At 43.6% G+C, this 16925-nt stretch overlaps 1 protein-coding gene across 2 annotated transcripts; it reads right to left on the reverse strand.

The window, feature by feature from the left end:
- Nucleotides 1-2834: 2834 nt before the first annotated feature.
- Nucleotides 2835-9385, reverse strand: LOC309440160 (killer cell lectin-like receptor subfamily G member 1). 2 transcript variants are annotated; one of them, XM_082053575.1, is made up of 6 exons: nucleotides 8733-9385; nucleotides 8120-8362; nucleotides 7032-7130; nucleotides 5815-5966; nucleotides 5227-5330; nucleotides 2835-3363 (listed from the first exon to the last, which is right to left on the reverse strand). In XM_082053575.1, exons 2-6 carry the CDS (start codon nucleotides 8358-8360, stop codon nucleotides 3252-3254), a joined length of 708 nt encoding a protein of 235 aa, XP_081909701.1. In that variant the 5' UTR covers nucleotides 8361-8362; nucleotides 8733-9385; the 3' UTR covers nucleotides 2835-3251. The 2 variants fall into 2 exon arrangements, with proteins under 2 accessions (XP_081909701.1, XP_081909702.1); XM_082053576.1 differs by lacking the exon at nucleotides 8733-9385 and having other exon boundaries at nucleotides 8120-8559.
- Between the last annotated feature and the right edge of the window lie 7540 nt (nucleotides 9386-16925).

Below are 16925 nucleotides of genomic sequence, written 5' to 3' on the forward strand. Positions count from 1 at the left end.
TTGATTTCCAGATGGTTTTGTATACATTCAGTGCCTTTAGTTTTTTGAATTATTTTCCCTGAAAGACATAACAACACGCGGTTATGATTCCCATCTCAATTATTTTTGCAAGGTCATGTTCTGTAGGATTCTTTGCATATTTTCCTGGTCTGTAGCAATATCTGTTTTTCCTAGTTAACATTAATATTTATTCCTATCATAGTAATTATTAACATACATGTATACTTCTCAAAAGTCAGCTGAAGAGACAGAATGATTACTAGAACCAACTCCCTGTCCTTCCTCACATAAGTATGCCACACCCGTTACCATTTCTTTTACTTAACAGCTATATATTTGTTCCAGAGCTATGTCGAGATAAAGTCAATTGTAGGTAAATACTTTTCTGCAAAATTTGAGAATCTTCACGCTTTGCTTCTCTGTGCATGTATTCACTCCTCGAGTGACGCTGAACCTCCAGATGCTGTCCTCAACAGTAAAAATGACCACTGATTCCTTCAAAAGGAAATGCTATCACAACATGTGCTTTTTGAAGTATAAATCAGATACATTGGATGGACTGACATAATATCAAAACTCTAAATGTCCCATCACAGCTACTTATACTGAGTAATAAACACAGAAATCAACACTGTGCTTTAATAAAGTTCTTTCATTGAATTCTTGAATTTGAAAGCTGTCAGGGGACCTTATTCCCATAAAGGTCTACCTAAATAATGAAAACAGTGAGAGGAATACTTTCAGCAACAGAGAATTTAGCCACAGCCATATTCTGTGTAGTCTAGGAAGAGGCTGGACTATTGGAGTAAACTTTTCTGCACCCTCTGTGATTTTGTCATGTATATCACCCTACAGGGAAATGTCTTGTTGAAAGATGAACTGTACAAGCAAAAAGGAAGATTGTTTTGCCTGATGATGTTTTCAGTGAAAATCACTACTACCAATACTAGAAGATCTACTGAGACCCAGACTGCTCAGCATGTCAGAGGTATAATCTCAGAATAAACCTGTGCCAATTAGGATAGAGTCCCAGATTAAACCTGTGCATGTGTTAACTTTGTGTGTTGACTACAAATGCTTGACTGCTGGAGGGAGCTGTCAACTCTGTCTGTGAAACACGGAAGAGCAGTCCAAACAGGTGGTAACTCTGTGTAAAAAATGAGGCAGCATTTCTTAGGCTACATCCATGTTAATCAATCAAACAGTTCTGGGACAAACTGAATTTATATTCTTATCTTATATCTATGTTGGGTGCCACAGTGCTGGTATCTCTACGCCCCACATTAATTTGGCTTTCTGAATAGGGAGCAAAAGAAGGCCTACCTTTGCAGCTGACAAGGTACCTCCTAATCCAACCAGGCCTGGTGGGAAAAACTGGAGCTTCTCTCCAGTAAGTCAGGGACTTGTCCTACACTTAACTGAGAATGGATATAACCCTAATTTCAGCAGTTAATCCTCCACAGTGCCCATGAATATATTTCTCTCTATTTGTCAACATAGCACAACCCCATTTTCAGAGAATGGAGAGCAACAAGGGAGTTTCCAGAGCAGATCAGCAAAAGGCTTCAAGAACAGCAAGACTCACATTGGCAAGTGGCAATCCATAACCTTGCAAGCTGATGCACAAGCACGGCATTCAAAACCAAGAAAGAAAATCATGCAGGGCAGAGAGAAGTAAATTAAAGTTCTGATGGCAAAGATGTGTGGAAAAGAGGATTGCCTTTAATATGGATAGTATTTGAACATGCCCCTGGGAAAAAAACAGTAGGGTTTGTGGGGTATAGAGATGTTAGGATTGGACTGCTGTGGTGAGCCAGCTGATTAGGACTGAAGGGTTTGTGCATGAATAGGAATAAGAGAAAAAATCAGTATAAATGCAAGTTAAGATATGATGAGAATTTAACATACTTTAAAATACTTTTAAAGAACACAGGAAAAGAATCGTCTGCTACTATTGCACAAATTTAAGTGATCTTTAAGTCTTTTGAACATCAAAGGGGTGCTAAAGATGAGATTTTTGGAAATGATCTTCAGGTAAACATGGCAACAGTGACTTTTGTCTTCTCAAACATCCTTGTGATATGCTAGAACTTCAATTTTATCAGTAAAGAAGAACTGTCACACTGTATCAAAAACTTCTCTCAGATAATTCTAATAACGTATTTTGTGACTGCTTAGGGGCATGAAGCTAACAACATAATCATAAGTATTTTAAGAAATATTGTAATGAACCAGAGTGTCACTATAAAGTCATCACAGTTGTCCTGTCATGTAGCCAAGCTGGTGTTGCACAGTGTAGGGCTTAGGGTGACTGTAGCTTACTTGTCACAAAAATTTGAAATGTATCTGTCCACTGCATCACATGGACAGAAGTGCTGGGTGAGGGGTACGGAGGGACTACTTTGGGAGGAGAGCTACTCTGAAGGAAACTCAGAGCATGGGGCAAACAGATCACTCAGTCAAGGGATTGTGTGGTGCACCTGAACCATGGCTCAGGGCACTTTCGCAAGTGGACTTTAGGACAAAGGAGCTGGAAGATGAGGAACCGCACTTATTTGGCTACTGATAAAAGTAAGTTTGTCAGCCTATGATCTCTCAGGCACCGCTGAGGTAGGAGCCTGTTTAATAGCTGTAGCTGTATCTTGTCATATGCAACAGGACATTCTCTTCCACGGTGTTACTGCAAAGAAAATATTTCAGCCCTGCCCTCCTGGCTCTGTTCCTGCTACCACCTTCCTTTCTGCCCATTTATCAAACACCCAGTGCACTAAACAGTGATGCTGGGAAGGAAAGCAGGAACAATCACTACTCCTGAAGAAACCATTAGAAGCAACGCATGTTTATTTTGATCTCAGCAGGGTAACAAGATTTCCCCAGGATGTCCAATGCCAGGACAGCAAGCATTCCAGTGACAGGACTCGGGTATGTCTGAAAATTACCGAGAAAGGCACACATAAATCTCTCTTTCCCCGTCTCCACCACTTTGAAGACTGCCTGTCACTATCCGATGGCTATAAATATGAACATCACCAGTGTGATCCTGAATGGAGCCAGGAACACCACAGGAACCTCCTGTTGGAGCTGCTCATGCCAGGGGTTTGCTGCATGCATTCCTTGCACTACGGTGGGTGTCACAGCAGCAGGGAGCACAGCCAGGCACCCTCTCAGAGAAGCTTCACGAGTCACCTTCACAGGGACAAGCCTTAGCACAGCTTTCCAAAGAACACTTCCTAACACAAGGTCCACAGAGGTCACTGAAGAGATTTCTCGCAGATCTGTGGGGCAAAGACTTCACAGCTGGAAGCACGGATGGCACCTTCCAGCAGAACAGCACATTTCTGCACAGGGCTGTTGGACAGGATCCTGAGGGAGACAAGGGCAGAGCACAAAAGCAGGGTGACATAGGAGACAAATCCCAACATTGGCAGGGGGAAAAACACCACACAACTTTGGAGGTAGGAAACTTGCTGCAGCTCGTGTTTACGACTTCATGTCAGGGGAAACCCATCCTGGGACATGGGAGGTCTTGCAGTGAAGCTTGCTATGCCTGGAGCTCACCATGAGACTTTCAGTTAGTCTGATGCCGGGCTCACCATTTCCCACCACTAAAGACAAAAATGTCCTGTCCCACAAAGGACTTGTTGCTTAATGCACTTAAGGTATTTGGAGACCTTGGGACCGAGAGTATCAAATATTCCAGTTTAAACCTGTTGTATGGGTTTGTGGAAGGTGAAAGTCTCTGTTTCATTAAGGTTATCCAATCAAGAACCCTTTCAGTGCAAAAGGGGATAACAAGGACAAAATTATTAAACACAAATCCACACAGACACAAACCTGGTGCACAAGAAAAAAACAAGGCAATGGCAAAGACCAAAATTCTTCAGCCACCAATTGATGGGCCATCAAGAAACTACAGGCACAGCTTCAAAGAGGGCCAACCTGAGCTTTGTAACTGATAAGAAGGGGGCAACAACAGCAGCAGGAGGATTTGGAATATTTGAGGGCAGCCTGTCAGACTGTGCAAAACTTGTTGAGGAACATTTAGGGGAAGAGGGTTGAACAGAGAGGAGGGAATGGCCCGTGTGTGAGCAGTTTCTGATGGCATGTACATCTTGATCCCTACCCTGTAGGTGTCAGTGCTGTAAGGATGAGGTGCCCAAAGCTGGGGGTACCCTGTGAGTGGATGTGGTGCTGGCTCTGGAGCCAGAGTGGGGTGCAGGACCCCTGGCAGTGGTGCCGCGCACTGCGGTGGGTGAGGAGCTCAGCCCAGACCCTGGGTCAAGACCAATGTGCATGTCCTGGGTGCTGCTGACTGTGGGCTGGAGGGGCTCAGCACTGTGGCTGGAGCAGGACCAGGGGTCACAGCCCAGGTGCTGGGTGCCAGCTGCTGAAGGGAGGGTACTTGTGTTTTCCGCCAGGCTGGGGTGTGTGGGTCTGCGTGTGCAATTCCCTAGCAAACTCCAAGCTGCACTAGCTGGTGAGGAGGGCATCCTGTGTTTTTGCAGTGCCATCAGGTGGACAGAGGGTTGTTCTGGTGTTTGGAGGGATTCCTGCAAGTGTGGGGTGCCTGTGAGAGTGTGTCTGCTTGCTAGCGAGCACTGAGTAGGACCTGCTGGTGAGTAGGGGACATGTGGAGTGGGTAAGAGGGCTGGAATCTGCACAGGTGTGTTAAATGGAGGTGTTGTACTGGTACTCAGAGGCTCTGTGAATGTGTGCATGCTTGTGAACCTAGAGAGCATCATGTGTGTGCATTCACTAGTGAACCTCAGTCCTGAGCAGCCAGAGAGGAGGAAGGGGACTTATCTGCCTATAGTTGTGCTTTATTTGAGTTCTGGTAGCATTATGTGTAGGTGCTGCTGAAAGCAGTGCCAGATTCCTTTGCTTGCACGTGTGTCTGTGCTTGTGTTTGTGTCTCTGGAGTACAGGTCCTGCTTCACTATTGGCTGAACCTGCAAACACGAAAGCAGCAGCTGTGTGCACCAGCCTGGGACAGGGATTCACAGGTCTCTGGGTGCACCAGACTGGGCTCCAGCAGCCAAGCAGGAGAAAACCCTTGGTCCTGGAGCTGCTAGAGCCTGCAGCCACTTTGAACAGCCCTTAGCAACTGTGTTCATTGTTGGTCAACTTCCATTGACTACAGATGAGACATTTCATGTAAAAGAGTTAAGTACATGGGAAGGATCTCAAGCCCTTTATCTAAAAATACAGAGGAAACACCATACTCACTTTTGTCCACTGAGTTTTGAGCCATCTTCCCAGATCCAGCCACCACCAGTCCTATTCTGCAAACCAATCCAGTGAGATTTGGTGTGCATCCTCTGGAAGAAGTCCTAGGATGGACAGAGAGACATAGAGAGATCAGTAGACTTGGAGAAACCCAGTCAAGTCCTCAGTTCTGAGGGGGGGAAAAAAGGGGTGCTGTGTGAGGAAGGGAATTTGAAGAAAATTTCTGAATGTCCTTTGAACATCCATGTGTTTTTTCTCCCACAGGGACATGGTCTGTGAAACTTGGCATTCTGGAGTGACAGGCAGCCCTCTGACTGTGAGGTGTGAGGGCTGAGCCCCTGGCAAGCTCAGCAGAGGCAGGCAGAGAGAAGTGAGTCCCTCTTGCAAAGGGGCCAAGGGAAAGCTTTGCCTCTGTCAAATGCAGGAAGGGGGTGAGTGAGTCCCAGTGCCTTGCAAAGGCCATTTACACTCTCCCTTCCTCACAGAGAGGAAGAGCTGGGCAGTGCAGTGCCCTGGACCTGCTCCCCTGTAATCTTACTATCCTTCATGAAAAAGGTCCTTTGCCTTTGCCACTACAAAGGCACCCACCATTTCATTGGTATTGCTGATCACGAGGAGATGGGCTCCCTGTGCCCAGCAGGATTTCTGGCTGGAATTCCAGTCCTTCCTCTCCTGGGAGAAGAAGTAGCAGCTCTCTCTGTAGGCCACCCACTGCTCAGGGCAGCGTGGACATGAACAGCCTGCAAAACAATCATACATCTCTCTTCCTATTCATAATCACAGCCTAGTTCATCACAAACAGATTTCACAAATACACCTTCTTTGGAAAATGTTTCTCCACAGTTACTGTAATGCCATCTTTGCAGCTCCTCTGAGACTTGCAAAGACGATGTAATTGCCTCAATCAGAGTCTCTGAAGGGGTCTGTAAAGGGCATCTATTTTCCACATTGGGAGTAGGTGGGAGAGCATGTAGGGATCTCCTGTGACTTTCCTTTTCCTTCCAGCGTTTTTACCTTTTTGGCTTTGGTCCATGTTTCCTTCTGTCCAATGGGACAGACAAAGCCCTGGCACCTGACAGACTTGTGGCAGATCACCCATTTCCATATAGTCTCCACCACTACTGCTGGCTGCTGCTGGGGTACATCCTGTAGCACACGCCTGAAATACGGCTGCTTCGTACAAACAGCATTTCTGATTCTTATACTTGCCTGAACCTCTTCTTCACAGCATTTCACAGCAAGCTTGTCAAAAGGCTTAAACTTCCTAGGAAGATGAATCATTTTATAGTAGCTGCTAGCCATGGAGGTCTTGCGGTTTGAGGTACCCTCCTTTTCCTTCCTAAGAGGAGAGCAGCTGGTGCTACTGGACCATGGATGGACACTGAACACACCAGTGCTCATTCTCTTGCTGAGCAGCACCGATCTCCAAATGCACAGAAGATAAATGACCCTTCAGGCTACGTCCTCCAGCCTAGAGCTGTACTTATCAGGATGTAAATGGTCCTGAGTGGCTGAGTATCCAACGCAGTGTGCTTTTACATACTGAAGTCTACCCACTCACCCCTTTCAAAGCCATCTCTGACACCCTCTGCCCCTTACACTCTTGTTCCTGTTGAGGGAAGTTCTAACTAGACCAAGTTTAAAATTTAAAAATCTCAGAAAAAAAGAAACAAGTCTGTTTTAAGAGACAAAAGTTACTTCCATGCTCTTCTTGGACCCCTCAGCAGACCTCAGGAGCCCTGTTTTGCTCCCTGCCACAGGTCTAAATTCAAAACAAATATATTAATTGCAGGAAATTTATTTACCCTTGATAATATAACCCACTGTTGTTCCCAGCAATGCCAAGAAGAGCATCCCTAGAATCACTGCAATAATCCAGCAAGTACTACGTGAAACAGGAGAATCTAAGAAGAAAAAGAACATAAATGTGAGAAATGTGAGGCTTTCTCAATGGGACCAGTTATAACAATACAACTTATCTCAAACTGCGATGTCTGTTTACCTCAGCCTGCACTCATTTCAGAGTCCAATACTGTCTGACCAGGTTATTTTCAATATTCCACACATGGATATTTTAATGTTTAATACCAAATTTACTTATCTGAAAATACGTGTTATTACATAGGATTCCGATTTAGCAGAATGATACAGCTATATGTTGAAAGCACAACACAAATGCAAGTCACACTTAGTAGAATAGAGCAAGTTCTATATACAGCTGAATCACACTACAAATATGATTCTCATTGCCAGGCTCTGTGATATGCTCACCACTGCAACATTGGGTGGTACCAGAAAAGAAAATGTGGGTTTAAGCAGCTCAAGCCTGTTGATCTCTTCAAAGGTCTTTTTGTCAGTTATTCAGTGGTTGTACTCTGTGTTAGGCTGAGCCACATATAGACTCACTCCATGCTGGTCTGGCTAACTCAGGAAGACCCTTGCATTCTTTGAGTGCTGATACAACTGTTAATCTAAAAAAAAAAAAAAAAAAAAAGTATCTGTCTGGTCTCCTTAACGTTAAGTTCAACTTTCTTTCTGACAGCCACTTTTCAGTCACTGCATACTTCATGAGTACATTGTGCTTGCCCATCTCCTTTGAGCCTTCTTCCATTGTAGAGGCTTATTGATCAGTGACAGCTCAGGCTTACATCTGAAGAGCAGTCCAAATGCAATGACTGTTTCAATATGGCATCAACAGAAATTATGAGGTCACACATCACTTTGTTGGCTTTGCAAGTCTCCATCCTTAACCTGCCTTGAACTACCCATCCTTCCCAACTTCAAACAGCAGGATAAAAAGAAAAACTTGTAGCATACAAATGCTAAGATGTGAAATATGTTAGACTATTTATTCAAAAATGCATACAACCTTCCCATTATTAACAGACTTTACCTTTGCTCTTGATGTTCTCCTCTGTTCTTTGTCTTCTCATCATGTGTTTCTTGGAAGAACTGATCTGTTTCACGTTCAGATAGATGTGCTCCTTTTTACTCCTGTCGCACGCTTTTAAGTGTTGGGGTTTTTTACTTTGCTTTACTTGAAATTTAGAAACCCAAATATCAACAAAGTCCAGATCTAGATCTGAATTTCCCTGGAGATCAATAGAGCTTTTCTCCCAGCAGTTTGGAATCATTTCTAGCAACAGAGCAAATTATTAGCAAAAGAGTAATACATAGAAGCAATGGTGTCCTAAATCAGCTTTCTCAAATACAGTATCACTTAAGCAATGAAAATAGCTCATGAAGAGCTCTGTCTTTTGTGATTAAACTGCTGCTATGACAGATACTAGGTAGGTCAATGCTAGACAGGGGATCTTGCTTTCACAGGGAACTGACATTATCTCGCATTCTCCATATCAATGAATATAAGAAAGCAACTTAGGCTTGACTGAGATGACAAAGGTGAGCAATAAAATTTCCTTACGCATTCAGTCTATATCAATGGCATACTGATTTAAAAACAAAGTCCTTTGAGCATCTGGACAAGAAAATTTGGGTTTTTTTACCTTAATTCCACAGGAGGAATCTGAAATGTAAGAGCAAAACAGGTGGTTCATCTTTCCCAATCTTCATATGTGACTCTGCAAGAAGACAAAGTGATCATTACCATCAGACTGAAACAGGGTAACTGAGACATGAGAAAAAAGTATTGTGGTGACCCACACAGGAAATGCACACTCCTTTACCCGAACACTAAGCTTTACCCTTTCAGAGTGACAGTGACAAACCCTGTGTCTGCCATGATCACACCAAACTCTGAGCTAATTGTTATGCCACATTCACTGAGAAACAGAATACATTGAACAAACTGAATCTGTAGAATCCGTTACTAAAATCATAGGCTTGTACTGCCAGTCCTTTTCCTGCAAGAATGATTTCTCCAATCAATCCAACAATATCAGACTTTCCACTCAACTTTTTGATCTGTGTAGAAAGAAGTAGATCTGTGTAGAAAGCTCATGCCTGCTTTACAGATAGGTTGGCACTTGGCTTCAGGTGGAAAAGAGATATAGTACCTTCAGAACAGAAAAGGACATCACAAATAATTCATTTTGTTAATTCTGAGAATTAATCAAAATCTTGAAACATAATTTTATGAACATTTGCATAATTATTTTCACTTTATAGGTTACCAGGAACAAATATGTTTAATTTAGAAACATAAAAATAATTTCCATCCCTTTTCTTCATTTCCTTTATCTTCTTTTTTTTTTTCTTACTCCATTTACTTTTAAGGACATGTACAAGAACTGGTCAAGGATGTAAAGGTTGGGGTTAGATTTGACAGCAGTAACAATTAGATGAAAAAAAACGAGACTGAAAAAAAGGGAGAAAATGAAAAACAGACTCACAACCTTAGACTTGAGAAGAGTGGACTTTGTAGTGCTCAGGAATCTGCTTTCAAGAATCCCATGTCATACAGTCCTGGAGAGAAGAGGGGCTCAGAATAGTTGGCTGGTTTTCAGCTCCTCTGAACTCAAGAACGGTCTGTCCCCAGGAGTAGGATACAAAGCAAAGGTGGCAGTGGACCTGCATGTATGAGCAAGAAACTCCTGACTAAACTTGAGCATAAAAAGGAAGTGTACAAGAGGTTGAAGCAGAGTTGGGTGACCCATGATCCAGGAAGAATCCCCTAACTTGCAGGGGTGGACTTAGGAAAGCAAAAAAATGCCTGGATTTGAATATGATGGGGGATGCGAAGGGCAACAATAAAGGTTTCTACAGGTATATCCGCAAGACAAAAACTAGGGGAAAATGGGAGCCACTGATGAATATGGAGTGGAGCTGGTCACAAAGACATAGAAAAGGGCAATATACTACATGACTCAGTGCCTTCTTCATTTCAGTCTTTGCTGGTATGACTTGCCTTCAGCAATGTTGGGTGCATGAAAACTATGAGAAAATGCAGTGCAACATAAATTTATCCTTGATGGAGGAGGATCATGTTAGGAAGCATTTAAAGAAAATGTACATACACAAGTCCATGGGCCCTGATGGGAGACACCTCAAGTGCTGCGGAAGCTCACTGATGTCATTGCAAGGCCACTCAAAATAACCTTTGAAAGCTCATGGTGATTGTGAGAGTTCCCTGAAGACTGCAAGACAGCAAACATGACTCCTGTCTTCAAGAAGGAGGATCCAGGCAAGTACAGGCCAGTCAACCTCACAACAGCCCCTGGGGAGCTGATGGAGCAGCTAATCCTAGAAATAATTTCCAGACACATTAAGGACAAGGAGGTAGTCACCTTCTTGTCAGCATGTATTTACAAAGGGAAAAACATGCCTGACTGACCTGATAGCCTTCTACAATGAGGTGACTTTGCTCCATGGATGAAAGGAGAGCTGTGGATGTTTACTTATCTTGACTTTTAGTAAGGCTTTTCACACTGTCACCTGAAACATCCTCACAGACAAGCTGATGAAGTATGGAGTTAGATAAGTAGACAGTGATGTGGATTGAAAACCACTGGCATGATGTCCAGCTGCAGGTCAGTCACAAGGAGCATGCCCCAGGGTTCAATAATAGATGCAGTAGTGTGTAACATCTTTAATGGTCTTGACAATGGGGCAGAGTGCACCCTCAGTAAGTTTTCAGGTGATACAAAACTAGACGTAGTGACTGATACACCACATGGTTGTCCCAACATTGAGAGAGGACAGGCAGAAGAAATGGCCAGAGAGGAACATCATGAAGTTCAGTAAAGGTAAATGCAAAGTCCTGTGCATGGTAAGAAACCAGTACATACTGAGGGCCAATGGTTTGGAAAGCAACTGCAGAAAAGGACCTGGGGATTTCTGGCAGACACCAAGCTGAACATGAGCCAGCAATGTGCCTCATGGCTGTGCTGGTTCAGCTGATATAGGGTTAATTCTCATGGGAAGCTGGCAATGTCCTGAGTTTGGCTGGGTCAGACTTAATTTTCACAGGAAGTCAGGAGGGGACACAGCCAGGACAGCTGACCCAAACTAGCCAAAGGGGTATTTTATACCATCAAGGTATACATGCTCAGTATAAAGTCAGGGAGCAGACTAGGTGAAGGAGATGGGGAGGAGAACACTTCCAGCATGGGGGTTGTGTGGTCCAGAGCCCTCTTTTTTTCTGCAGGAATTGCTGGGTGGTGCAGTTGTGTTCGGGCACAAGGTGCAGTCCAAGTCTCTGTTGATCCAGGACAAGGGATCCGGCATGAGCATGTTTGAGCCTGAGCTGCAGTCCAGCATCCATGATTGCTGCTTGAGGGACTGCTGCTCTTGAGCAGTCTGGACATAGTTTTTTACCAGGCTGGTGAGCAATTGCATTGGGTATTCCTTGCTTTGTATAGTAATTCATTATTGTTATTTATCTTTTCCCTTTTGCTGTTCTGTTAAACTGTTTTCATTCCAGCTCACAAGTTTTACCTTTTATTTCTTGATTCTCCTCCCCATCTCATCAGGGGCAGGGGAGAGGTGAGCAAATGACACTGTGGTTCTAATTGCCAGCTGAGGTTAAACTGCAACAATGCCAAAGAATGACAACAGCCTTCTAGGTGGCATTAGGCAGAATGCTGCCAGCAGGTAGAGTGAAGTCATCCTTCCCCTTTACACTGCATGAGTCAGGCAATGTGTCCAGTACTGTGTCCAGTTCTGGGCTCTCTTGTACAAGAAACACATGGACTTACTGGAGTAAGTAGCAAAAGGCCACTGAGATGATTAAGGGACTGAAGTATCTTTTGTACAAGGAGAGACTGTGACAGATGGGACTGTTTAGCCTGGAGAAGAGAAGGCTCAGGGGGATCTTATCAATCAAAGTTGGTTTGCTTGTTTGTTTGGGTTTTGTTTTGTTTTTTGTTTTGTTTTGGTTTGGTTTGGTGTGTGTGTGTGTGTTTGTTTGTTTTGTTTTCAGTGTTCTGTTTTGTTTTGTTTTGTTTGTTTACAGTGACTGTGTTCAAAACTGGAATGGGCTTCCCAGAGAGGGTGTAGACTGTCCATTTGTGACAATATTTGAAAGCCAACTAGAAAATGTCCTTAGCAACTTGCTCTAGTTGATCCTGCTTTGAGCAGGGCATTGATGATCACCAGAGCTGCCTTCCAACCTCAACTATTCCATGATTCTGTGACAACTAGTGAAATTTCAGTATGTAAGAAAAGAAGATAAAGGCTGAATAGAACAGACATCTGATTCCTCTGCAGCAGCAACTTTGGAGCTCTGCCTTCCAATATGATAAATCTTTGTCTACTTGAAGGGACTCCTTGGGCTCAGTAAGTCAAAACAGACTTTAAGTCTCATGCAGTTGATATGTCTAAAAGAGACTTTTTCCCAGCCTCTGCATCCCGAAGATCTCATCCTCCTCCCTCACTCCACTTCATGCCATGTGTGGTTCAAGGGGCTGGTGGATCTATGCCAGCTTCAGGAACAGTTCTGCAGGAGTGAGCTGCAGGATGTTACTGACCCATTTCAATAGTAAAATTTAAGTGTCTCTGGCTTCCGATATTTCAGATGCAGCCACACACAGCACAAGCAACTGTAACGTAAAACATCTCTCTGAGGGCAAAACAAGCTAGTATAGTTCTTCCTCATAAATGTACTTTGCACTTTAACTCGCAAGATCAGAATCAATTGTGCACAGAGCAGAAACAACATAAAGGATGAACTCTGACTGCATGAAGAACTTCAGTACTGTTCTACAAACCTGTGGCTCTTTGTGGACAGATTTTTGACCCAAAAATCAGACTTAGCACACTCCACCGTAATCTGAATCTAAATTCTGCCCCCATGCCACTGAGTTCTGCTTTGTGCTGATGCAGCTGACTGCATATTTTAGGGCAGGATGTTCTTAATTTAAAACATGGATGTATCAAACCAATTTAAATACAGAATGCAGGATTAAATTCAATAAAAGGCTTCCTTTTATAATTCAGTATAAGAAACTAAGTAATTAAACTTTTGAAACACAAATAATAAAATTAAATGCTGTCCTCCAGCTCAGAACTGGAGTATACTTATGCAGAAAGTACACATTCAAAAAAAACTTAGGTTGCAGACAGTTCAACTTGTATCTTGTCATGAACAATAAACCACAGCAAATCCACACTTTGAAAAGATAAGAACCAACTTACAGGAAATGCTTGTTCTGAAGACATTATCTTCAACCAGACAGGAAGCTTTGGCTTCACAAAAGCTTTGTTGCCTGGTATATTGCTCATAGGGAGGAATGATTAATAAGAGAGGCAATGAGGAAGACCTGAGTGCTTCTTTTCCATGATGCCATATATATGCCATAATGCCATTTCTTTGTATGTCTCAGCAGGTAGGCCTGTTTTGCCAGGTGCTGCAAAGACCCAAATTCTTCAGCCATTATTTGGTGTCCCATTAAGAAACTCTAGACACGCTTTTGGAGAGGACCAGCCTGGGATTTGTAACTGATGGGTTACAACTGCTTTTGTCTTCCTCCAGTGCAAATTCCCTAGCAAGCTCCAAGCTGCACTAAGGGTGAGCAGAGGGTCCTGGATCTATGCAGGCATATAAGGTGGTCAGAGGGTCCATGCTGGTATTTGGTGGCTCCTGCAAGTGTGGGCTGCCTGTGAGAAGAGTGTGTGAGTGCATGGCTATGTTTGGTAGTAAGCACCAAGCTGGATGTGCTGGTGAGTACGGGACCTGTGGAGCAGGCAGGAGGAGCTCAGATCTGAGCAGGGATATCAGATGGAGAGGTGCTATACTGGTACTCATAGATCCGTGAAAATGTGTGTTTGCTTGTGAACCTACACAGTGTTGTATGTGTGCGTTCACTAGTGAACTTCAACCCTGAGCAGCCAGAGTGGACAAAGGGGACTAGGCTGTCTGTACCTGGTGTTTGTTTGACTCCTGGTAGTGTTATCCATAAGTGCTGTTGAAGGCATCGCCTTGCCTGTGGCCATCTGTGTATCTAGCAGTGTTAGTGTTGTGTATTTGTGTATGTGTGTGTGTATGGGATACAGGCTCTGCTTCACTGCTGGTTGACCCTGCAAACAAGAAAGCAACAGATGTGTCCAACAGCCTGGGACCTCCCATCCAGGCTCCAGGCAGGAGGAATCCTGAGGCCTCAAAGGTGCTGGAGATAGTATCCACTTAAAACATCCCTTTTCAGGAAGACTAACAGAACTTCATGTATTAATTGCTTTAAATATGCCTGCTCATTTACCCCTTTAGAGAATTCCAGTTTATTTGCCAAGTCCCTTGCACAGATGCAAAGTCATCTTCTTCCCCAGTCCATTGTACTTACTGCCTTGTCTATTTTATGTTTGTAATAGTTTCTACTAGCATGTGTAATGTGACAGTCAAGCTTCTGGTATGTAGTTTTAAGACCCTTACAAAGTTTGCCATTTGCTTCTTTTGTGTTGGGATAACATTCAATAAATTAGTTACTGTGGTGGGTTGACCTGGGCCAACAGATAAACATCCATCCAAACACCCACTTATTCCTCTCCCTGGGACAGGCAGAAAATAGAAGTAAGGCGAGAGAACTTGTGGACTGAGATAATGTGAGATAATGACAGTTCAATCAAGAAAGCAAAAGCACACCCAAGCAAAGCAAAAAAAAAAAAATTGATACTTCCCATGAGCTGGCAAATGTTCAGCCAATACTAGGAAAGATGAACTAAACACATGTAACGGTTGCTGGGAAGAAAAACACCATAGCCATAAAGGTCCTTCCTTCTTCCTCTTTGCCCTAATCTTGGTGTTCTCTCTGTTGTTTCTCATTCTTTTTCTCCCTGCTCTTTCTTTAATATATTTCCCCAGAGGCACCACCTGCCTGGCTGAGGGGCTCAGCTGTGTCCTATAGTGGCTCTGATGAGAGCCAGCATCACCTGGTCTCCTCTCACAGGGAGCACCTCTGCAGCCCTCCCCTGCCCACACCTTGCACAGACACCCAGCACAGTTAAATGCTGTACCCAACCCACGCACAGAGGATGGAGAAGGGGCACATGTTTAGAGAGCAAGGGTAGCGGCAGGGAGCAGCCCCGCATCGGGGCAGGTGGAGCTGAGGTTGCACACTGGCACTGCCTGCCTTGCCCTGCACATAGTCACATCGCAGTTCCTACTCCTAAGAGTTCAGTTTGGAATGGAGGCATTATTTATTTTCTATATGCGTTGTTCCAGAGAGGTTTTTCTTTTTTCTTTTTTTCTGCTCCTGGTAGTATTTCACAATGACTTCTACTAAGGCTCTCTTTTTACCTCTTGTTGCTTCCTTTACTTGCCTGCTTAACACCTACACTTTTTAAGGTGTCAGACTTAAACTTTTGACATTATTTTAAATATGGCATAATCTGTAATCACATTATGTGGTCCACTTCTTTTAAAGACATATGGCATTATTTGGCTGGTTTCTTGTGATGTCCCCTCCCCCTTCAGGACTGCATCTGCACTACTCCCGAGGCTGTGCACATGTGTGTGAGTGTGCACTGGGGCACATGGAGGAGACATGAGGGAGAATGAGAAATGGCATTGTGAGTATTGTTGTCAATGGTAAGTAAAAAATAAATCAAGACACCTCTGTCTAGTTGTGAAGTTTTCATCTACACTGCTCTAGACAGGAACAGAGACTTTTATGAATGTGGAATGCTGTGGGTTTTTTGGTTTTTTTTGGGTTTTTTTTCTGAAAAAGTCATACAAGAAGAGATAAGCAAGAAGAAATGAAGACATCAGGACAGACAATTCCTACTTTCTTCCCTCCATTCCTTATATTGCAACCACTGAATTTGGATCTGAGAGTCAGCAGTACCATGCCTGCATCCAGGAGGCAACAATGCACGTCCCATGTTGGATGGTACTGTATGGATATATTAAAACACAGGTGTCAAACATACGACCTGCAGGCCAAATCTGGCCCTCCGCTTTGTTTTATCTGGCCTGGCACTTGGTTTCTACCTGGTGGCAGTGCCAAGTTCTTTGCCCCCAGGCTCCTGCTGCTCATGTGTGCAGCATGTGTGACCGTGTTACACTGCAGGAAAGCTGTGAGCCTGGGTAAGAAGAGTAATGGGTGAGAGTGATGTTTGACACTAGAAAATGCCTTGGGGCATTGAAAGGCAAGACAGACAAGAATTAGCGGGGCGGGGGGGCAGTGCTTGAAGAGGTACTCTCAACTGGGCAAACATTTAATTTAATTTTTTAATAAATTAGCCAGATACATGAACTTCAGCAATTACATGTTATTTTTAAAAATGCCCGTAAAAAGATATTTTGTAACCAGCAGCCAGTGTCCCACTTATGAATTAAGAAATGTCCAGTAAGAGAAAGATTGATGCAGAAGGAAGGCAATTTAATGATAGATGGGAAAGGAAATACATGTTTGTGTTGCAAGGAGAAAGAAGAGTATGTCTTTTGTGTTATGAGACAGTGTTAGTGATAAAGGAGTACAATGCACATAACCAAGTGGCAAACATAAGGCCCACAGGCTGAATCCTAAAATTATATTCAACCCTTTGAAGGCAACCATGAGGCTGATATGGCCCACAGTGAAAATGAGTTTGATACCCCTGTATCAAAAGATTAAACATATTGAGAGATCAGCCAGCTAAGACTCTTCCTTGTGTCGTATCCTCTCCACCCACGCGGCCCCCTGCAGACACTACCCTCCCTTTTTTTATTGAAAACCCTGCCCTCAAAGACAGTTAAGGAGCATAATAACATTGAACTATGTACGCTAATGTACAAGTTGCCGGCATTCCCTGTACCAAGTAAGGTA

The sequence above is a fragment of the Streptopelia decaocto genome (genome assembly GCF_964273445.1).
Source record: "Streptopelia decaocto genome assembly, chromosome: 1".
NCBI classification, from domain to species: Eukaryota; Metazoa; Chordata; class Aves; order Columbiformes; family Columbidae; genus Streptopelia; species Streptopelia decaocto.